General features: G+C 44.2%; 1 protein-coding gene across 1 annotated transcript in view; it reads right to left on the reverse strand.

The window, feature by feature from the left end:
• The window catches only part of SLC35F1 (solute carrier family 35 member F1), a 387,220-nt gene extending 373,192 nt beyond the window's left edge, over positions 1-14,028 (reverse strand). Inside the window, exon 1 of the mRNA XM_044249958.1 lies at positions 13,385-14,028. Within this exon, the coding sequence (XP_044105893.1) occupies positions 13,385-13,557 (173 nt within the window). The 5' untranslated portion in view covers positions 13,558-14,028. The remainder of the gene's footprint in view (positions 1-13,384) is intronic.
• Between the last annotated feature and the right edge of the window lie 5,214 nt (positions 14,029-19,242).

Raw genomic sequence — 19,242 nt, forward strand, 5'->3', positions numbered from 1 at the left:
ACTCCTTTACACACCACAGCTACTTTGGAAGCATTAATCGCACTGAGAGGCACAACCAGACAGCGGGACAGACACCTTCGGCCACGTGAGCCTTCCCAAGAAGAGGCTTTCTTAAGACAAACCAAATCATCATCATCATCATCATATCTAGCTTTCAACAAATGGAATACACTGAAGAAAAGACTTGTGCTTTGTTCACAGATGGGTGGGTTCCCGTTCCGATTCTGACCGACAAGGCTCAGGAGGGAAACCAGCAGGCCGGCCTGAGGCCTGCACTCAAGGCCTCTGCACGCTGAGAGCACCAGTTGGCATCTGTCAGGAGCCTGAAGGCAGCTCAAACCCCTGAAGACCCCACTCCCCTTTGAATATTGTGACAAGGATAACAACTGCATGGTGCTTGGCGGCTTTCTAAGCCCACACCCAGACGTTATTTCATTTAAAAATCCCCAAAATGCAACAGGAAATGAAGGGGTAGGATTAGTTTAACTAGTGTACAAATGAGAAAATTGAAGCCTAAAACTTAAGTCAGTTGCCTGAGACAGAACGCATCGATCACATTCTGAAGGTGACACCATCATGCTAACAGCCCAGACACAAAATCTCTGAGTGACTTTTAATTCTTTCTTGTGTCTCTCACACCCTATTCCCAGATGTATTCAGAACACAAATCCTACTGAGCTCCCCAGGTGTGCCCCGTACTAATATCTTGACTTTCTCATAGCTGAATTCACAGAGGGTTCTTGCTTCCTGTGTCACTTGGGCCCAGATCTGTTTCTGAGTTAACCCTATCCAGGACAGACTTCTTTCTCCCCATCACACCCCAAGTCACCCCCCCCACAAATGTCAAATAAGCACACAGCACTGTCCCTCAATCCTACTACACTTCTTTTGTATATTTCCTTTCTGACTCTTTTTTTTTTCTTTTTTTTCCCTTTCTGACTCTTCAAAATGACTGGGACCCACTTCCCTCTGCACTGATGTCCTACACCCCTCCCAGCACCTAGCTCCTTCATTCTCATACCTTCCCTGATATCCTTGCCTTAGAGCTCGAAGAGCAAGAGAAGTCCCCAGCCAGAAACGGACTTATATTCTCATCAAAATCTACCAAATCACCTTCATTTACACCCACATGCTGTGTTCCTCTTTTGTACCATGGAGAGTGTCCAACCTTCCCCCCTTCCTTTGGATCCCACCAACTAGCCTTCTCAAGGCTCTCCCCTCTTCCGTTATCTTGTTCCTTCCCACACATGCAACTTCCCCCTTAACACACTACCATCCCCATGAGCACACAGACCTTTGGTGTTATCTCCTCTATTAAGAGACTCTCCCTTTGCCCCTCATTAGAGAAAAACTTCTCAAAAGTTATGTTTTGAAGGCCTCCCCCACTTTCCCTCCCCATCCATTCCATTCAGGCTTCCACATACCACCACACCGAACCTGTGCCTTTTCTGGCCCCCAAGGTTCCCACATTGCTGATGCTGAGCCATTGCTTACTCCTCTCTCCTTCCCTTGATGACTTCAGCGCTGTGCACCCTTTATCTCCTCCCTCCCTCCTTTCTTCCCTTAGGCTTCTGAATACCACACTCTCTCTTTTCTCTCCTCCTTCAGACCTCTCCTCCTCCAGGTCCTTAGCTCAGAGGTGGATGCACTGCCCAGACTGACCACGGACCCTTCTCTTCCGCTATCTCACTTTGTCTCTCCAGATGGGAGAGACCCATCCCAGGACCACCTGGTGACCCCCAAATGCAAATCCCTAGCCCCTGTGTTCTCCCCAGAAACCCAGACTCCAGCTGTCACTGGACATCATTTCCATTAGACATTTCTAAAAGAACTTGCCAACTTGCCAGAAGCAACTGCCTGACTTTTTCCCCACAACTAGGTTACTCTCCCTGTCCTTCCCATCTTAAGACAGAGACCCCTTCACTCACTCAATTTCTCAAGCCCCCCAAAGTGGAATTTTGTTTTATCCTTTTCCTTCAGCAGCCTTTTCAAATCACTCACCTACTCCCACGGACTCCATCTCCCAGCACAGATCACTCCAAAACATGATTATTTCTCTGAACCACGACTGCCACCCTCCAGTCTAAGCCTCCAACACCTCCTTTCCTCCAGTAACCGCTTACCTCTCCTATAATCCAATATAATCCTATATTCCAATCTCCAACAGCAGCTAGAATAGTCTTTCCAAAACATTAACCAGATTACTCCTTTGCTAAATACCTTCCAGTTGCTCTCCCTCCCACTTATAAAACCCAAAATCGTCTCCTGGCCTCCGAGGCCCTAAAAGATCTAATGCCTCGGTCCCCTGTGAGCTCCTCCCTCCTCTGCTCACTTCCGTCCTGCACTTCAGTCTCCCTCTCTTTCAGTACATTGTGCCTGCTTGTCTCACCTTAGCGTCTCAGCCTGGAGTGACCTTCAAGTGGCCAGTTCTTCTGATCATTCCAGTCTTAGCTTCAGTGTTACGAGAGAGAGAGAGAGAGAGAGAAGCCTCTTCTGACCCCTCAAAGTCAAAGCACCACCCACTGCCTCTCTGTTGCTTCCCCCCACTTTAACTGTCTGTGTAGTACTTAGCACAACAGGATAGCTTTCTTAGTATTTGCTCATTGCCTGCCCCAACTCCAATGCAGTCACCATGACAGTGGAGGTCTTTTATGCCTTGCTCCCTGCGGTATCCCCAATATCCAGATGATGCTTCTTACGCGGCACAGTCATCATCTGACGAATGGCTGCAGAGCTCCTAGTGTCTGCTCCTCAGAGCTTGAAATGAAGCCCTAACAGTGGCTCTGCCACTCGTGCCCGCAGCCACGGAACCCTGACTCTCCTTTCTCTCACTCAGAATGTGCTTTCTTTCACACCGTGATCCCTGAAAGGCAGCATCTCCACTTACAACCCATTTCACAGAACTGGGGTGCTGTGCTGTACCACTTCTTACTTGTAAAAGTCACCCTGCCTAGCGTCTAAGGTGGGAGACCCACCCAGGCTGTTGGGCTGAGACCCTGATACTTAATGTAGCTGCCCTCTGAGCTAATGTACTGCCTTCATAGCACCAGCTGGGATATTTCCAAGGCCGTGACTAGCACCAGCCTAATGCTACTGCTATAAGGAACCCCTGCCCTGGGACTAGATGCACTTCTAGGTTCACTCTTTTTTTTAATTTTTTTTTTTTAGATTATTTATTTATTTGACAGACAGAGAGGCAGGCAGAGAGAGGGCGGGGGAAGCAGGCTCCCCGCTGAGCAGAGAGCCCGATACGGGGCTCGATCCCAGGACCCTGGGACCACGACCCGAGCCGAAGGCAGAGGCTCTAAACCACTGAGCCACCCAGGCGCCCCTCTAGGTTCACTCTTGAATCCAGACTCCCAGTTGCTCCCTCTTGGATACTGGGCTGGGACCAGTGCATGCCTCTCAAACTATGTACTATAAGATATCAGTTGTTCCTTTCCATTCATTGCAGGCAATGCTTTTGTGAAATGCAACTTTAAAAACCAGCTACTAGAAAAATAAAATGGCAAAACCCCAAAACTTACCAAAATACATGACCCCATTTTTAATATTAGAAGGAAAGACATAAAAGTTCTGTCAGCTATCTATAGATATTTCTAAATGCTCACTGTCGATTTCTGTTCATGTCACAGTCTGGTTATGCAGCTTCTGAACCAGCACAGGTCCTGGGACCACACTCTGATTGTCTGGCTGCTGTCCTCCTGGCAGGCTGTGTAGTTCACACAATACCCTAGGTCTCTTCTGCCCTGGTGAGCAGATCCCTTCCTCAAAACAACTTTTAAATACCATTTTGTAAAACAAGTATTAAAACACCCACAATGTTGTAGGCACTCTTGGGTACTCTCTCCAAAATAATCTAATCTTCCTCTTCCTGATCTTGGTCCAGATTCTGTCCAAATCACAGCACTTCCCTGTCCCTGCCTCTGTCCCCTTTAGACTCCTTTGTCTGCTCTCCTAAATGGCTATGGTAGTCCCTAACTTGTCCCCATACCTCGGTCATCCCCTCTCCTTCTGTCCTACAGATTGTGTTCAGAATATCACATTTAGGCACATCTCTGACCATGTTCTTTCTCTATTCAATAACCCGCAAGAGTTAGAGTGAAGTCTAACTCCTTATCAGAGCACTTAAGAGCGCCCAGTGTCTGTCTCCACCCCACAATTCTAACCTTACTCCGCTCCACTGCCTTTTTCCCTTCCACATAATACTATCAAACTGGACACTTACTCCTCTTACTATCTTTTACCCCATACTTGGCTTCATCCTTTCTACTACCCCCCTTCTGCCATGGATTGAAAGTTTATGTCCCCCCAAAGTTCATGAGTTGAAGCCCAAATCCCCAGGGTGATGGAATCTGGAGGTGGGACCTTCAGAAGTTGGTTAGACTGAGGTGAGGTCACTGGGGTGGAGTCGCCATGATGGAATTAGTACCCTTACAAGGTGAGACAGGAGAGAGATTGCTCTCTTGCACCACAGACTGAAGACAGGAGAAGATGGCTGACTACAAGTCAAGAAGGCCCCACCAGACCCTCACTCGACTGGCCTTCTGATCTCGGACTTCCCAGCCTCCAGAACTGTGAGAAATAAATGTCTGTTGTTTAAGCCACATAGTCTATGGTATCTTGTTATAGCAGCCCTTGCTAAGGGAAGCCCTTGCTAAGGCTGCTTTCCCTTGCTCCATGCCAAGGGAAAATGCTATCCCTGAACCTTCCTGCCCTGTCTCCCATCTAGTGTGGGCTCTCCATCCTCTGTAGCCATTCAAAAGCACTAAGCTGTATGGCCACAAAAATTGGTTTCTTTATCTATAAAAGGATGATAATGTAACCTCTATTGTTATTATAAGAACACATGCTGTAGGTTTTATAATATAAAATGTAAACTTTATAATGTAAGATTTAAGAATCTGATCTGCTGTCTAAATGCTAATTTTAATTCGTTAGGTTGTATCAAATTACATAATAACGCATGCAGTCCTTCCCCCAACTCATGCTCATGCTGTTGCCCTATTTTAAATCTCTCTTACCTGTGACATATGTCCATGTGTTCAAGGTCACTTAAAGCTGTTCCTGTTGTTCAGAATGTTCATATTGTCAGGAAACTATTTTCCTTTTTTGTTTGTTTGCTTGTTTTTTAGGAAATTCTGTTTTTTTGATTTACATGGCACTGACCTATTGATAGGCTCACCCTGCAATGGCAGGATGGGATTCAAATCTTTTCTTCTTTTTCTCCTAATATTCTGAAGGTAGATAAACATTATGGCTAGCTAGTCCTCCTCCTTCTTTTTTTTTTTTAAGTTCTGGGTGAAACAAATTGTACTACATTCATCAGGAAAGATCTACCTCTGGACTCTGTGTACACTTCAAGTAATTTTATTATGGGTTCAGTCTTCCTCTTGAGTAGTTTGCCTATAGGTGAAACAGCTAAATTATGAGGCTTTTTTGTACACCTCTGTTAGATCAGCTTGAAAATCTAATCATTTTTGAGAGGTGATGTATGTTACCATTATTTCTACTTTACTTAAATTGTCCCCTTGATAAATTATACTGAAAGGGTAATAACAGTTAGAAAGTCTACCAATGGCACCCAAGAGTCCTCTTCAGCCCATACCTGTCTGGTTCACTGCTGTGATCCTGTAGTGCCCAACATATAGGAAGAACTCAATAAATACTGAATGAATGAATGAATGAATGAATGAAAAACAGTAAAGTGTTTGTCTTATACAATGGATCAGTACTTTAGCTATCTCAGAGTCAGGAATGATTTGGAATTATAGCCCTTTAACTCTAAATCTAAATAATTAGACTGATTTGGTTTTTTAAATCCTTTAGTGTTTATTCAATTGTAGTAGGTTTCCCTAATTCATTTTTAAAATGGCAAGAACTGGTGGTACATATTATCAGAGCTTGCAAAATGGCATTTAAGGTATTTTTTAACTATCACAGAGTCACATACATATATTTTCTTCAGGCAGGGGCACCAGGATGGCTCAGCCCCTTAAGCGTTTGCCTTCAGCTAAGGTTATGATCCCAGGACCTTGGGATGGAGTCCTGGGATGGAGCCCTTTTTCCTCCCCCTCTGCTCTTCCCGTCAATTCGTGTGCACAAGCTGGCTCCCTCTCTCTCAAATAAATAAATAAATAAAATCTTTAAAAAAAATTCTTCAGAGAAAGTTTGGAATTTAAATCCAATAGAAAATAATCATTAAAAATTTTTAATAATTGTATCCTTAAACAAATTACTTTTATTGTCACTGACTGAGGCGTGACGTTTTTCTAAGAGAACACTTTCTAAGACATATTTATTTTCCTGTTTTCTCTGATATTTCCTACGAAATTTCTTCTTAACTATTGTGCATACAAGTAGCCCCTGTATAAAGTCAAAATGGTAGAATGAGAAGTTTAATATGGACTGCATATTGAACAACTTATTTATAAGACTCTAGTATCTAGATATGAGGAGGCATACAATAAGACATTTTCCATAGAAATTCAGGTTACAGATTATAAAGATTCACTCCCAGTAGCAGAACATGTGCCCGATTACCCAGTTAGAGTTTGAGGTCCTTCAGGCTAAGAATCATGTTTTATTATCTATGTGTCCTCCAGAACAGGGCTCAGCACACAGTAAGTGATTAAGAACAAATAAACATAGAAACCATCAACTGGGTATAAAAGCAACCAATGGAATTGGAGAAAATCCTTGTAAACCATATATCTAATAAGCAATTAATATCCAGTATACATAAAGAACTCCTACAACTCAACAACTAAAAAGCCACCAAAAAAAATCCAATTTAAAAATGAGCAAAGGTCTTAAGTAGACATTTCTCCAAAGACATACGAATGGCCAAAAAGTTTATGAAAAACTCCTCAGTATCAGTAATCATTAGGGAAAGGCAAATCAAAACCACAATGAGACGTCACTTCATAACCCTGAGGATGGCCACAATAAACACACACACACACACACACACACACACATACACAAAGTAACAAGTGTTGGCAAGGATGTGGAGAAATTGGAACTCTTAGACACTGTGAGTGAGAATATAAAATGGTGCCAATGCTATGAAAAACTCCAAAAAATAAAAATAGAATCACCATATGATCCAGCAATCCTACTTCTGGGTACATATCCCCAAAAATTGAAAATAGGATCTTGAAGACCTATTTCACATTCATGCTCATTGCAGCTTTATTCACCATTGTTAAGGGATGGAAGAAGTTAAATGTCCATCAACAGATAAAGAAAATGTGGTATATACATACAGTGGAATATTATTCAGCCTAAAAAAGGTAGGAAATGCTCTCAGGTGGCACAACATGAGGACATTATGCTAAGTGAATTAAGCCAGTCATAAAAAGACAAACACTAGGGCGCCTGGGTGGCTCAGTGGGCTGAGCCGCTGCCTTCGGCTCAGGTCATGATCTCAGGGTACTAGGATCGAGTCCCACATCGGGCTCTCTGCTCAGCAGGGAGCCTGCTTCCCTCTCTCTCTCTCTGCCTGCCTCTCCATCTGCTTGTGATTTCTCTCTGTCAAATAAATAAATAAAATCTTTAAAAAAAAAAAAAAAGACAAACACTACATGATTCCATTTACATGAGGTATCCAGAAAAGTCAAACAATTTGAAACAAAAGTAGAATGCTGGTTGCCAGGGTTAGCGTGGAAGGGAGAAAGAGGAGTTGTTTAATGGATTCAGTTTCAGTTTTGCAAGATGATAAAATTCTAGACATATGTTGCATGACAATGTGCACACAAATAACACTACTGTATTATACACTTAACAGTACTAAAGATGGCAAATTTTATGTCATGTGGTTTGGCCATTAAAAACAAGAATATGGGGCGCCTGGGTGGCTCAGTGGGTTAAGCCTCTGCCTTCAGCTCAGGTCATGATGCAGGGTCCTGGGATCGAGCCCCACATCGGGCTCTCTGCTCAGCGGGGAGCCTGCTTTCTCCTCTCTCTCTGCCTGCTTGTGATCTCTCTCTCTCTGTCAAATAAATAAATAAAATTTTTAAAAAAAAGAATATGAATTTATACTTGTATATGTTCATGCTACAGTCAAGAAATATGCCAGGGACGCCTGGGTGGTTCAATCAGTTAAGCGGCTGTCTTCAGCTCAGGTCATGATCCCAGCATCCTCGGATTGAGTCCTACATTGGGCTCCTTGCTCGGCGGGAAGCCTGCTTCTCCCTTGCCTCTGCCTGCCACTCTACCTGCCTATGCGTGTGCTCGTTCTTTCTCTCTCTCTCTCTGACAAATAAATAAACAAATAATCTTAAAAAAAAAAAAGAAGAAGAAGAAAGAAAGAAAGAAACATTTGTGAGATATTTTTCCCTGTGGCTACTGGAGTTTAACTTCTTAACCATACTTTTTTTAGAAACATAATCAAGAATTAATGTGTTTGAAAAAGGTACAGTGATGCTCATTGGCCTGAACTCAAATGAATGAGAAAGCTAAACTAAAACCTGGTGGTGGTATTCTCACATTCTGCATTCTACTTTAATGAGAAATGGCAATTAAATAATAAATCAGCTCTTGCATTAGGCAACTTTAGAACTATCTGGGCAGCCAACTTAATTTCCTATATCGTTTTTATTACAGCAGTGTACAGTAAAAATAGATTTCTATTATGATGGCCCTGGACTCTGAAGGATCTTGAGATGGTGAAAGCTCAAAGGAAAATTACACAAAGATGCACCCATTTTCTTACACATCACTTGGAAATATTTTATCTCTATCCCAAGTAAACCAAATACCACTTTAATATAAATGCTCATTTCTCCAAGCCCTCTGTATAAAAAATAACTATAGAGGATGATCTTTTATTTTCATAATTTTGTTCTTTGGTTAAAAATAAATGCATCCTTCGACATCCTTTGTTTACTACTGATCTTAGAAATGTCTGTTTTTAATCATACCACCCGGTTCAATTTGGAATACTGTGTATCAATTATCCTCATCACTAGTTGGTCCTTCCTTTCATTCTGACATCTGTTAGAAGAAGCAGCTTGAGGAAGAGCTTCGCTATCAATTTTTCAACAAGAGCCTTCTGACTTGATAAAAAAGGGATCACTTAAATTATGTCCTCATCAACTGTACCTAATACTTAGTTCAAGCATACTCCTGTTCTTGGCAGCCATTCTGTTAGTTCACCATGTTCTGTCCACCTTATTTAATGACTCATAAATGCTATATACATACTAACCTATCTTATATGTGGATTTTATTTAGGCCTGCTACCAGTGCTCTCCTCTTTAATGTTTCTTGGTCTGCAACTCAAAAATTTTCAGAAATTATAAAATTAATAAAATGAATCAAAATAGAAGTTGGACATCAGCTCCAAATCAAATGAATGGATGACCCAGCATCACACTAGTGGTTCCATTCTACTAAATATCCCCACTACAGGATTCAAAAAGACAGAAACCCCTTTATAACTTGAGACAACCCAATGAATCTCTCTTTGGGAAGAAAGTGGGTCAAAACTAGAAATTCACAGTTATTTTTGTTGAGATCTGAAAATAATACTCAACTTGAAAAGATAAATAAAACCGCACACATGCAAAATACAAAACAAGCTATTACTCGTTTTTCACAAACCTTTCATTAAGTAATCATTTTAGAGGAGCAAATCTCCAGATACCATACAGACCAGCATCTACTCCTCTATTTTTCTACCATACCAGTATTCAGCAGTTTTTGTGAAAGGGTCATCAACTGTTGCCCTTGAAGTGTTTTCTTTTTTGTCACATCTTGCTTGCCTGTGACAGGGTAATAAATACTATTCCACGCTAAGAAAAAAGTGAGGAAGAGTTTGCCGTATTTTGTTCCATGCTCAAACCAATACACTATTCTAAATCTCTGGGAATTAAAGAAGTAACAATTATTTCAGCATTAGAGCCATCTTGGATTTCTTGCATCCCACTGCCAAAACAAATTTGAATACCACAGGGAGAAGAATGTGACACATCCCATCAACTGGTTTCAAAAAATTACCTAACACCTCCTCTTTCACCAAAATCTTGGATACTATCAGATTCTAAACTCATCACTATATAGAAAGTGAGTAATCAGTGAGATGCCCCAACTGCTATGTACAAAATGCAGCAATCCAACTCTACAAGCCTGTAAAAAAGGGGGAAAGGATGAGGGGCTATACTGAGGAAAGTAAAATGATGCAGAATAATGTCAAGCAGATTTCATTAAGATAACACTACCTTCTTCAGTCTATGCTTCTTGACAGCAAGTACCTTTAATTAATTATTAATCAGTACTTTTTTTTTTTTTAAACTTATCCCTGGGTAGATATAGATAGCATATGTATTTGCATTTCTTCCTCTGGTTGACAGGTAGCTATTGTTACAGATTTCCACCAATGGCAGGCAAATCACAGGGCTTAGGTTGCTTGTAGTCTAACACTCCCCATCTCACGGCACCATCGTCAATGTGTCAGTACTGCCTCTTTGTCCCAATGGGATTCTAAGAGCTAACTAACAGTGGTGCAATGTCCCATTCTGTCACTGAAGAGACTACTGGCCAGCTCACAGCAATAGAATGCTGCCAACCATATATCTGCATGCCAAAAATTGGAGAGATTTTTTTTTTAATATTGGCTCTAAACTTCCAGTTTTGCAACTTCAGTTTCTGCTAACAGCTAAGTTGCTCCATGCCAGAAGCAGATGAAAAAAAATAAATAAATAAAAGCAACTGAAACCCAGAGGATAGTAAGTTGATAGAGCAATGCAGGTGAAGGATATAGAATCATTAAGAAAAAAGGAAGAGTAAAAGAAGAAGAAAAAGAAGAGGGGGGATGGACTTTTTTTTTTAAGATTTTATTTATTTATTTGACAGAGATCACAAATAGGCAGAGAAGCAGACAGAGAGAGAGGAGGAAGCAGGCTCTCCACAGGGCAGAGAGCCCGATGTGGGGCTCAATCCCAGATCCCTGGGATCATGACCTGAGCCAAAGGCAGAGGCTTTAACCCACTGAGCCACCCAGGCACCCCAGGGAGGATGGATTTTAAGCTTTGAGAGAATGAACAGAGATGCTTATGATCTGGCCCCAGTGGGCCAGCCTGCTGGCCATTACTGACTGCTCCAACCTACTTGGAGGATTCAGACAAGAGGGAAGCCACACCTACATGCTGGCACGAGAGCTCTAAAATTCTACTTTCTTCCCGTATTGTTGTTTGTAGAGCCCAGTCACTCATCAGCCACTACCAATGACCTCCTGTAGACATAATCATGGTGCAGAAGCCAAACTCATCAACATGCTAATGAAATTATTCCATCAAGATTTTTATATTTAATCTGACTTTTTTTTCAGTCTTCATACCAAAGATGTTCCTTCTCAGAAGAAATATTTTCTTCTTGTCCCTTTAAGTACAAGGGAAGACCATTAACTCAATATATTGAAAATTCTGAAGAATTTTGAAAGAAAACTGGATGTTTTAATTGAAGTGGAGAGGCTATAACCCTGGGTACGTTCCCATTCACAGAGGGACCTGAGACGACATGTCACTGGCCCAATCTTTCAGTCCAAGTTCTTCCTCTGTAAATTAGGAATAGTACAACTCATGTCACGCAGATCACTGAAAGCTTAGTAATACACTAAATTCTACTTATGACGTACTAAGACTTCATTTGCCTATGATGCTCCCACAGACCCACCTCAGATAACAAAAAAGCTGCTGAAGAAATGAGATTATGTAGAGTTTTATATTCGTTCAGGTGTTTCTTTAGTATTTCTTTAGTATTATCTCATGACAAGAGCGGTGAGACAAGTACTATAAAACATGTTTTACGAATGCAGAAGCCAAGCCCCAGGGAGATGTGCAGCTCTGCCCCACGTAATTAGCCACGTGGCTAATTACTGGCTGAGAAATGATGACAGCCAAGTCTCCTCAGTGATCTTTTTATTCTGGACTCTAAGATTCATTAAATATCAATTTGCACAGAATCAATAAGAACTTGTAATCAAGCAAAGATAAATGAACGACTGCACCACACTTTTTTCCAATTTGATGAGGGATATTAATATTTAACATACTCTGCTTAAAAATTTAAACATCCAATGCCAAGATATTTATGATTCAAAAAACCACAGGTGTTCGTGAAGACTAGGAAACCTATAGAGCATGTAGTAAGCCAACATCTTCTTGATTCAACTTTTGGCCACTGTCTTTTAAATGTAATATTTTGGAAGGTGTTATCCTAAGCTTCAACTCGAAGGAAAGTAGAATCTTGACTTTGTATTACCAACTCCTGTCTCACTCCCGGTGAATTGCTTCTTGTTTGCTGATAAAAGGAAACATAATGAAGTACCCACGAATAAGCTAATGTACATGTTAAGTCTTCGCAAAGGACCGGAATAGCTCTATGGGGAGTCTCGGCCACCCAAAACTGTGCTACACAGAAACCTGTACGAACAGAGCGACCTTAAGAGTTACCCGCACACATGCACCAAAAAAGCGCACACGCACTTAAATAAAAACACACAAAACCAATCCTCGGGGTTTTTTAAGTGTCAGCTCTTCAACCATTTCAAGTTCCTTAAGTAGAAAAAGTCGCCTCCACGGAACAGTTGAGTCAGGGGCACCCGGGGCCCATCTCCACGTCAACCTGTGTTTGCAGCCTAAAAAGCCTCGTCCTTGATCCATTCACTGCGCAGATTCCAGCACTGGAGGCGCCGGCGATCTGCGCTCGCTCTTCTGGCTTTAGCCCGCCTTGGAATCACCGGGCCCCTCCTGCTCACACCCTTCTCACAACATTTTTGCACTTTGCCTGGGTCTGATCCAGGCCTCCAGCCTCCCGTTCCCTGGTCTCAGCTTGGACGAGTCTGAGCGGCAACTGGAGCGTCAGACAGAAGTGGGTCCCCTCCTGCCCGCCCGAGCTGTCGCCACGACTCACTCCATCCCCTCGCGTGGAGGCTGGAGATATCCGGCCGCGGCGGGCGACAGCGCGAGGCCGGCGACTTCTTCGCCAGCCCCGCAGCCCCGCGTCTTCCCGCCTCCGCCCGGGCCACCCTTGGGTCCCCCCTGCTCCCTGGGCGCAAAGCTGGGGTCCGAGTGGGTCAGGGGACCGAGGCAACACGCGTGTGCGAGGGTGTGAGTGCAGACACACGGCAGCCGGGCGGCAAACCCCGCCTCTCCCCGAACTCCCGCCTCGGACCAGCCGGCAGCCCGGGCGCCCCAGGGCTGCCCGCTCTGGGACAAAGCTGCCACGGCCTCCCAGCAGGCGCGGGGCGCGTCGTCGCCAGGTCTCCTCAGTGTCCCTCGGCCGCGACTCCGTCCCAAGGGGCCTCAGGGCCGCTGGGGGTCCGGCGAGACCCCGGGCCCGGCTCCCGCAGCCCTCGCTCCGCGCCCCCGCCGCCGCTCACCTGTTCAGCACTTTGCGGATCCTCTGGCGTACGCCAGCCCGGGAGGAGGCGGACAGGCTGCCGCCGCCGCCGCTGCCCTCGGCCGGCAGGTTCTCGATGGTGGTCACCACATGGTTCGGCGGGGCCGGCGGCGGCGGCTGCAGCTGCTGCTGCGGCGGCTCGGGGGGGATCATCGCGGCGGAGGCGGCGGCGCGGCGGCGATCAGAACCCAGCCGGGCGCATCGTGCGCCGGCTCGGAGCCCGGGAACGCGCAGAGGACCCGGCCGGGCGGCCGCGGCCCGGGAGGCGGTGCTGCCTGCGAAGCGGCGAGGCCGGGAGGTACCCGCGGCTACGGCCGCCGCCGCCGCCCAGCCCGCCACTCACTCCTCTCCCGTCCTGGTGCGCGCCCCCTTTCTCCGCCGCCGCCTTCTCCCGCCCCGGCTCTTCCAAAGCCGCTCCCCAAGTCCTGGCACACCCCGCGAAGTGGCCGCAAAGGGGGCCGCGCGCGGCCGCCGAGCTGCCCGTCGGCTCAGGAGAGCCCGGGGGAGAGAGGGGATGGGGCTCCGGGCTTTGCTTTCTCTCCCGGCACCCAGGTCCTCTCCGGGCGAGCGGCGCAGTTGTGCTGGCGCCGCCTCAGCCTGTCCCCCGCTCGCTCGGAAAGCTGCCGTCTGTGTCTCACGGAGTGAGAGACCGAGAGTGAACCCGGAGAGCCGGGCGGGGGCGCCGCGGCGGCGGCGGCGGCGAAGGGGGGCCAGGGCGGGGACACGCGCGCTCCGTCTTCGCCAGAGGGCGCTCCCGAGGAGCATCATTGCCGCGACCCTCCTCTCCCCGGTCCACCCGAGGCCTTGCCTAGCTCGGGGTTGCGAGGATTTGTTTTGTTGGCTTTTGTTTTGTTGGCTTTTGTTTGTTGTTCGAGTGAGGCTGGGGATAGACCCTTCCCCTTTAGTTGGAGGCTACCACCCGCTCCTGCCGCGACACCGCGGAACCTTAGCACCACCTTCCCGGGACAGCGCCGGGACGCGAAGACAAGGCGCTGGTCCGGAATTAAAAACCCAAACTCCAGTATCCTATTACCCCAACACTCACCGTAATGGGCCTGGAGGAAACTGGAGGAGAAGCAACTTCGCGCAAAGAATTCGTTCTGGAAACTGGAAAAAGCATGTCAGACCAACTCCACGTCTGCATCTTGTAGGGCTGTGAAGGAAACGTAGGCAGATTCGACTTCAATTGTGCCTCTAAAACTTATCAGCAGAGATTCCCTAAGCAATTTACGTACTTACATTCTGAGACACATCCTCCTTTGTGCAACGGAGGCTTTGCATCTTTCTCCCCGTGGTGTAGTAAGAGTTAAATGAGGCAAAGCACCCAGCAGGGGGCCCTGCGGGCTTCTTCAAGGGGTCTCTGACCAGAGGATCTCCACCCCCAAAGGGGAAAGCTCCTGAGAACCTGGCACAGAAACCTTACACCTAAACAAGACCGTATTTCTCGCAAAGGAAACCTGGTTTCCTGTCCCAGGCATCTCTTACACCGATTGCTCCAGATTCCAGTTAATAACTGACTCTTAAGGGAGTTCTATTTTTCACATTTTTCCTTTATCTAGACTGTCTGGATAGGGATCCTACTGTGGAAAATGATAGGCATTTTGAAAATTTTTCCACTTTAGTCAGCATGTTGAATTATTGGCCCTGAATATGGTTAAAAGATAAGTATGTTTACAGAATGGCATGCTAATATCGCCACTGAATCCAAATGCACAAATAAAAAATACTGGTGATTTGCCAAGGAGAGTGGGGTTGGGGAAAAAATAACATTCGAGAAAGGAATGGACTATGTCTGATTAAACCAAGGGAGAGGGGAGGATGAAAAGATGGGATTCATTGTTTGGTTAAGAAGTTGCCACCCCTTTAACAATATTGGGAACCCTTTTTTTAATTATCAAAAATTTGAGGAAACAGCTGTCCAAAAAAACTCTCCAATCTACATTTCAATTTATGTAAAACCCGGTTACTACCTGAAATATCCCTGAGGTCCTTTTTCTACGAAACTTAACCCAAATTAGAGCATTTTCCCTTTTATAATCAACACGCTGCCCTGTTCTTTCTCAAGAACCGATCACTCAGATTTTTCCACCTCAGTTTTGTACCAGATACTCTGAAGAATTGTTGCAAATGGGATCAAAGCTTGTAACCTCATGGGCGGTAAGATTCTAATAGTTCACAATGAGTTTGCCCTTGGGGGACCCACCAAATGGAGGCAATATTAATCAAATGCACTTCATCTCAATCTGGCAGCAAATCGTGGTAGGAATCTCTCTATTAAAACAACATTTGTGGTTATTTCACATGTCTGCCTTGAATGACTGGTTGCTTGAGTGCCCTCTTCCTTCACATTTGGCCTCCTTCCTTGTGAATGTTTCTGGCACATCACAACTCAGGGCTGTGTCTGCACTTCAGTGTCCGCGTTTGTGCCTGGTCATTTCTCCGGTTGGATTGTTGAACCCGAATTATCTCACTTTCCACTGAGCCAGGAGGGAAGAAAGCCAGGATGGGAGAGGAACAAGATGAGAGATGAAAAATTTCAATCCTGCTGTTAGGAAGAGACCTAATGTGGGTGCAAGCCTTGGGTTTTCATTCTTCTTTCTTGTAAAGGGGTTACAGTTTCAGGCCCATTCTTGCCTTCCAATTCTGTGCTTCATGCTTGTCTCCTAAAAAGTAGCAAAATAGCATTTGAGAGATAAGTAGAACAGCTGGTAAAAGGACACGTGTCTGAGTGGCCGTCTGATATGGAATTAAGCAAAAGAGATATGTGGAAGGCCTACTTCCCTTTCCCCTGCTGCCTCCTGGGCTTCAAAATCCATCTTCCATGAGCTCGGAACCAAAGAAAAGGGGATGAAGGCAATAAGCTGTGGGTCTGTATGCAGTTTTTTAGCTGGATAGCCTCACGCGTGGCTTCCAGGATGGTGCTTACTGCTCAGTTCATCCCTCTTTGACCAGGTGTGCTTAGTGTTGACCATTGCAAAATTTCCATTCCACTCATACTATTTGCATCATCTGATTTTCACTTAAACAAGTGTTAGCTCCATTGGATTCTTCTAGGAAGTAGAAGGTGACTATCAGCTAACCCCTCTTTAACGGTGCTCATTTTAGAGAGAGTTCCTCTCAGGTAGGGAAGAGAAGGATTTGGCCTGTGTCTCAGTCCTCACAGTTACCAGGCATTTTGACTCATCTGTTTGCAGGGACTGCACCTGTGTGTTGGACTGGGTAAAAGCTTCACTGTCATGCTCCAGAAGTAAGTGATGATTCTCTCCAAATTGCTGAGCAGTCACCTGGAATTGCTTGCGTTGCTCCAAATGCCCAGTGGCTCATCTGCTCTCCCCATGCCACTCTCTTACTCTTTTTCTTTCTCTCCTAAGTCTTTCTGAATCTACTCAAAACATGCTACATGGCATCGAGAATGAAAGGGCAGCCGAGTTTTGATTCACGTGATTGAATTCACACAGGAGAGAAGAAAGCAAAGCTGGTGGGAAACTTAAAGAGACGGGAAAGGGAAAGGAGAAGAATGTGTAGGTCTTTACATTTATATCCAAGCAATGGATAAGATAATTGGGAAGTCAAATTGCCAGAACTTCATTACAGTCTGTGGACAGTATCGGTGGATATGGAAAAGATGCACAGAGCAAGGAAACAGACAGTCTGCAAGAGGTATCAAGGACTGCTCTCACATTTTACACCCCTCTTCTGTTTATGTAATTTTTTCTTTTCTGTTTTGTAAATGTTATTTCTTTGGGGGGAAACTCTGAATACTGTCTGTAGGTTTATAATTGACCTTTCCTAATAAGAGACCTGGAGCACTAGAGAAGGAGATAAGTGTTATTAGTTGTGAATAAGGCCTAATTTTCCAGGGTCAGACTACATTACCATATCTTAAAAATGTCTAAGTATTATTTGCCAAGCGTTCCATTTCCAAAAGCATAGGATAGCATATCTCTGTCATGGTGACATGGTAAGTCCTTGACAACAGAAAGCTTGCCTTATTCAGTAAGGGCACTGATAGTACCAGTTTCTTCATGATTATCTTAATATCTCGAGACATAAATATATATACATATCTCAAGACATTAGCCAAAAAATATGAGAACAATTCCTGTATTTGTCCATTTAGGCTGCTATAACAAATGCCATCAACTTAACAAACATTTATTTCTCAGTTCCTGGAAAGGCCAAGATCGAGGCACCAGCAGATTTGGTGTCTGGTGAGAGCCTTCCTCCTGATTTGCAAATGTTCACCTTCTTGCTGTGGAGAAAGACCATCTCTCTCATGTCTCTTATAAGGGTACTAATACCATTCATGAAGGCTTTACTCTCATTACCTAATTATCTCCCAAAGGCTCACCTCCAAATACTATCACACTGGGGATTCAGGTTTTAACATATAAATTTGGGTTAGGAGGAGGTGGACACAAACATTCATTTCATAGGAATGTTCCAGAAACACTCACTGGGTTTTTTTGACAGTATATATGATAATTTATTATTTTGATTTGTTGGAGTATTACTATACAAATTTACATGTGGCTTTAAGAAAACATTATGGAGGGGCATCTGGGTGGTTCAGTGGGTTAAAGCCTCTGCCTTCAGCTCAGGTCATGATCCCAGGGTCCTGGGATCGAGCCCCACATCAGGCTCTCTGCTCCATGGGGAGCCTACTTCCCCCCGCTCTGCCTGCCTCTCTGTCTACTTGTGATCTCTGTCTGTCAAATAAATAAATAAAATCTTTAAAAAAAAATCAGTAACATAACGCTTACTAGTTTAATCAGAGATTCAGGGATATCAATTATCTCTGAATAGGGTAGCAAAATCCTTAAATAAACCTCTTTTATCCTTTTAAACTGATGACATCAATAACCTCTCCCTCTAAATTTTTAATACACAAAAATATTAATGTAAAAGTATTGGTAAAATTGTAGTAAATTTATATACTGACTTGTCAGTGAAATTTATACACTACTTGTGCGGAATTTATATACCAACTTGACATTGACTAGGTGGGAATTTACATACTGTCTTGTCAGTGACCAGCTGAGAAGAAACTATGTTTGAGTAGAATTCTACCATGTTATAGTAGAAATTGGAGCCAAAGAAATCTCAGTTACAAATTCAGCCCTATTGACTTGGCTTGTTTCATTTTAATCACTTCTTAAAACTTGCTGAGTAACAGTTTTCTAATCAATAAAAATGAGGAAAATAATATATACTCTACAAGACACACACAGACTAGCAATAATATATACAAAGAATCTGGCATAACAGGTATTTAAAAAAATAATTGATCTGGATTTGGATATGATGGAGTGGATGGCATTAGAATTAACTGTCCCCATCAATAATTCTAAGAGGTATATTAAATATTAGACAGTAGTCAATGTAAGGCCATGATCCTTTAGAGGAAAGAAGTATATAAGAAATGAAACACATTAGCACATTAGGTGAGCCCAATATTCATCTCAGCTTTACGCTGAGGGCATTTCCAAACCACAATTCAGAGAAATAGTGCCCAATCAGAGAGTGGTAGTTTCACTGGGTAGAGACAGATCCCAGAGTTTAGAGTTGCAAAGACTGCTGGGATTTGCTCGGGAGGGTTCTAGAAAGGAGGAACCTAAGAGAAGGAGGGTAAAAACTCAGTGTGAAAATTGCACACAGAGCCAACTCTTGAGAATTACATGTACACAGCAAAACTCTAGGCCCAGCAAAGAAAGCTGGAGAGCTGGACAGAGATTTCAGAGGGAGCACAGTGTTGGGAGGGCAGAGGTTGGTAATTAATTCCAGGGATTATACAGAGTATTTGATGAACTCCCAGGCTTTGGGTAGAGACTCAAAAAA

Source organism: Neovison vison, chromosome 1, assembly GCF_020171115.1.
Source record: "Neovison vison isolate M4711 chromosome 1, ASM_NN_V1, whole genome shotgun sequence".
NCBI lineage: Eukaryota > Metazoa > Chordata > Mammalia > Carnivora > Mustelidae > Neogale > Neogale vison.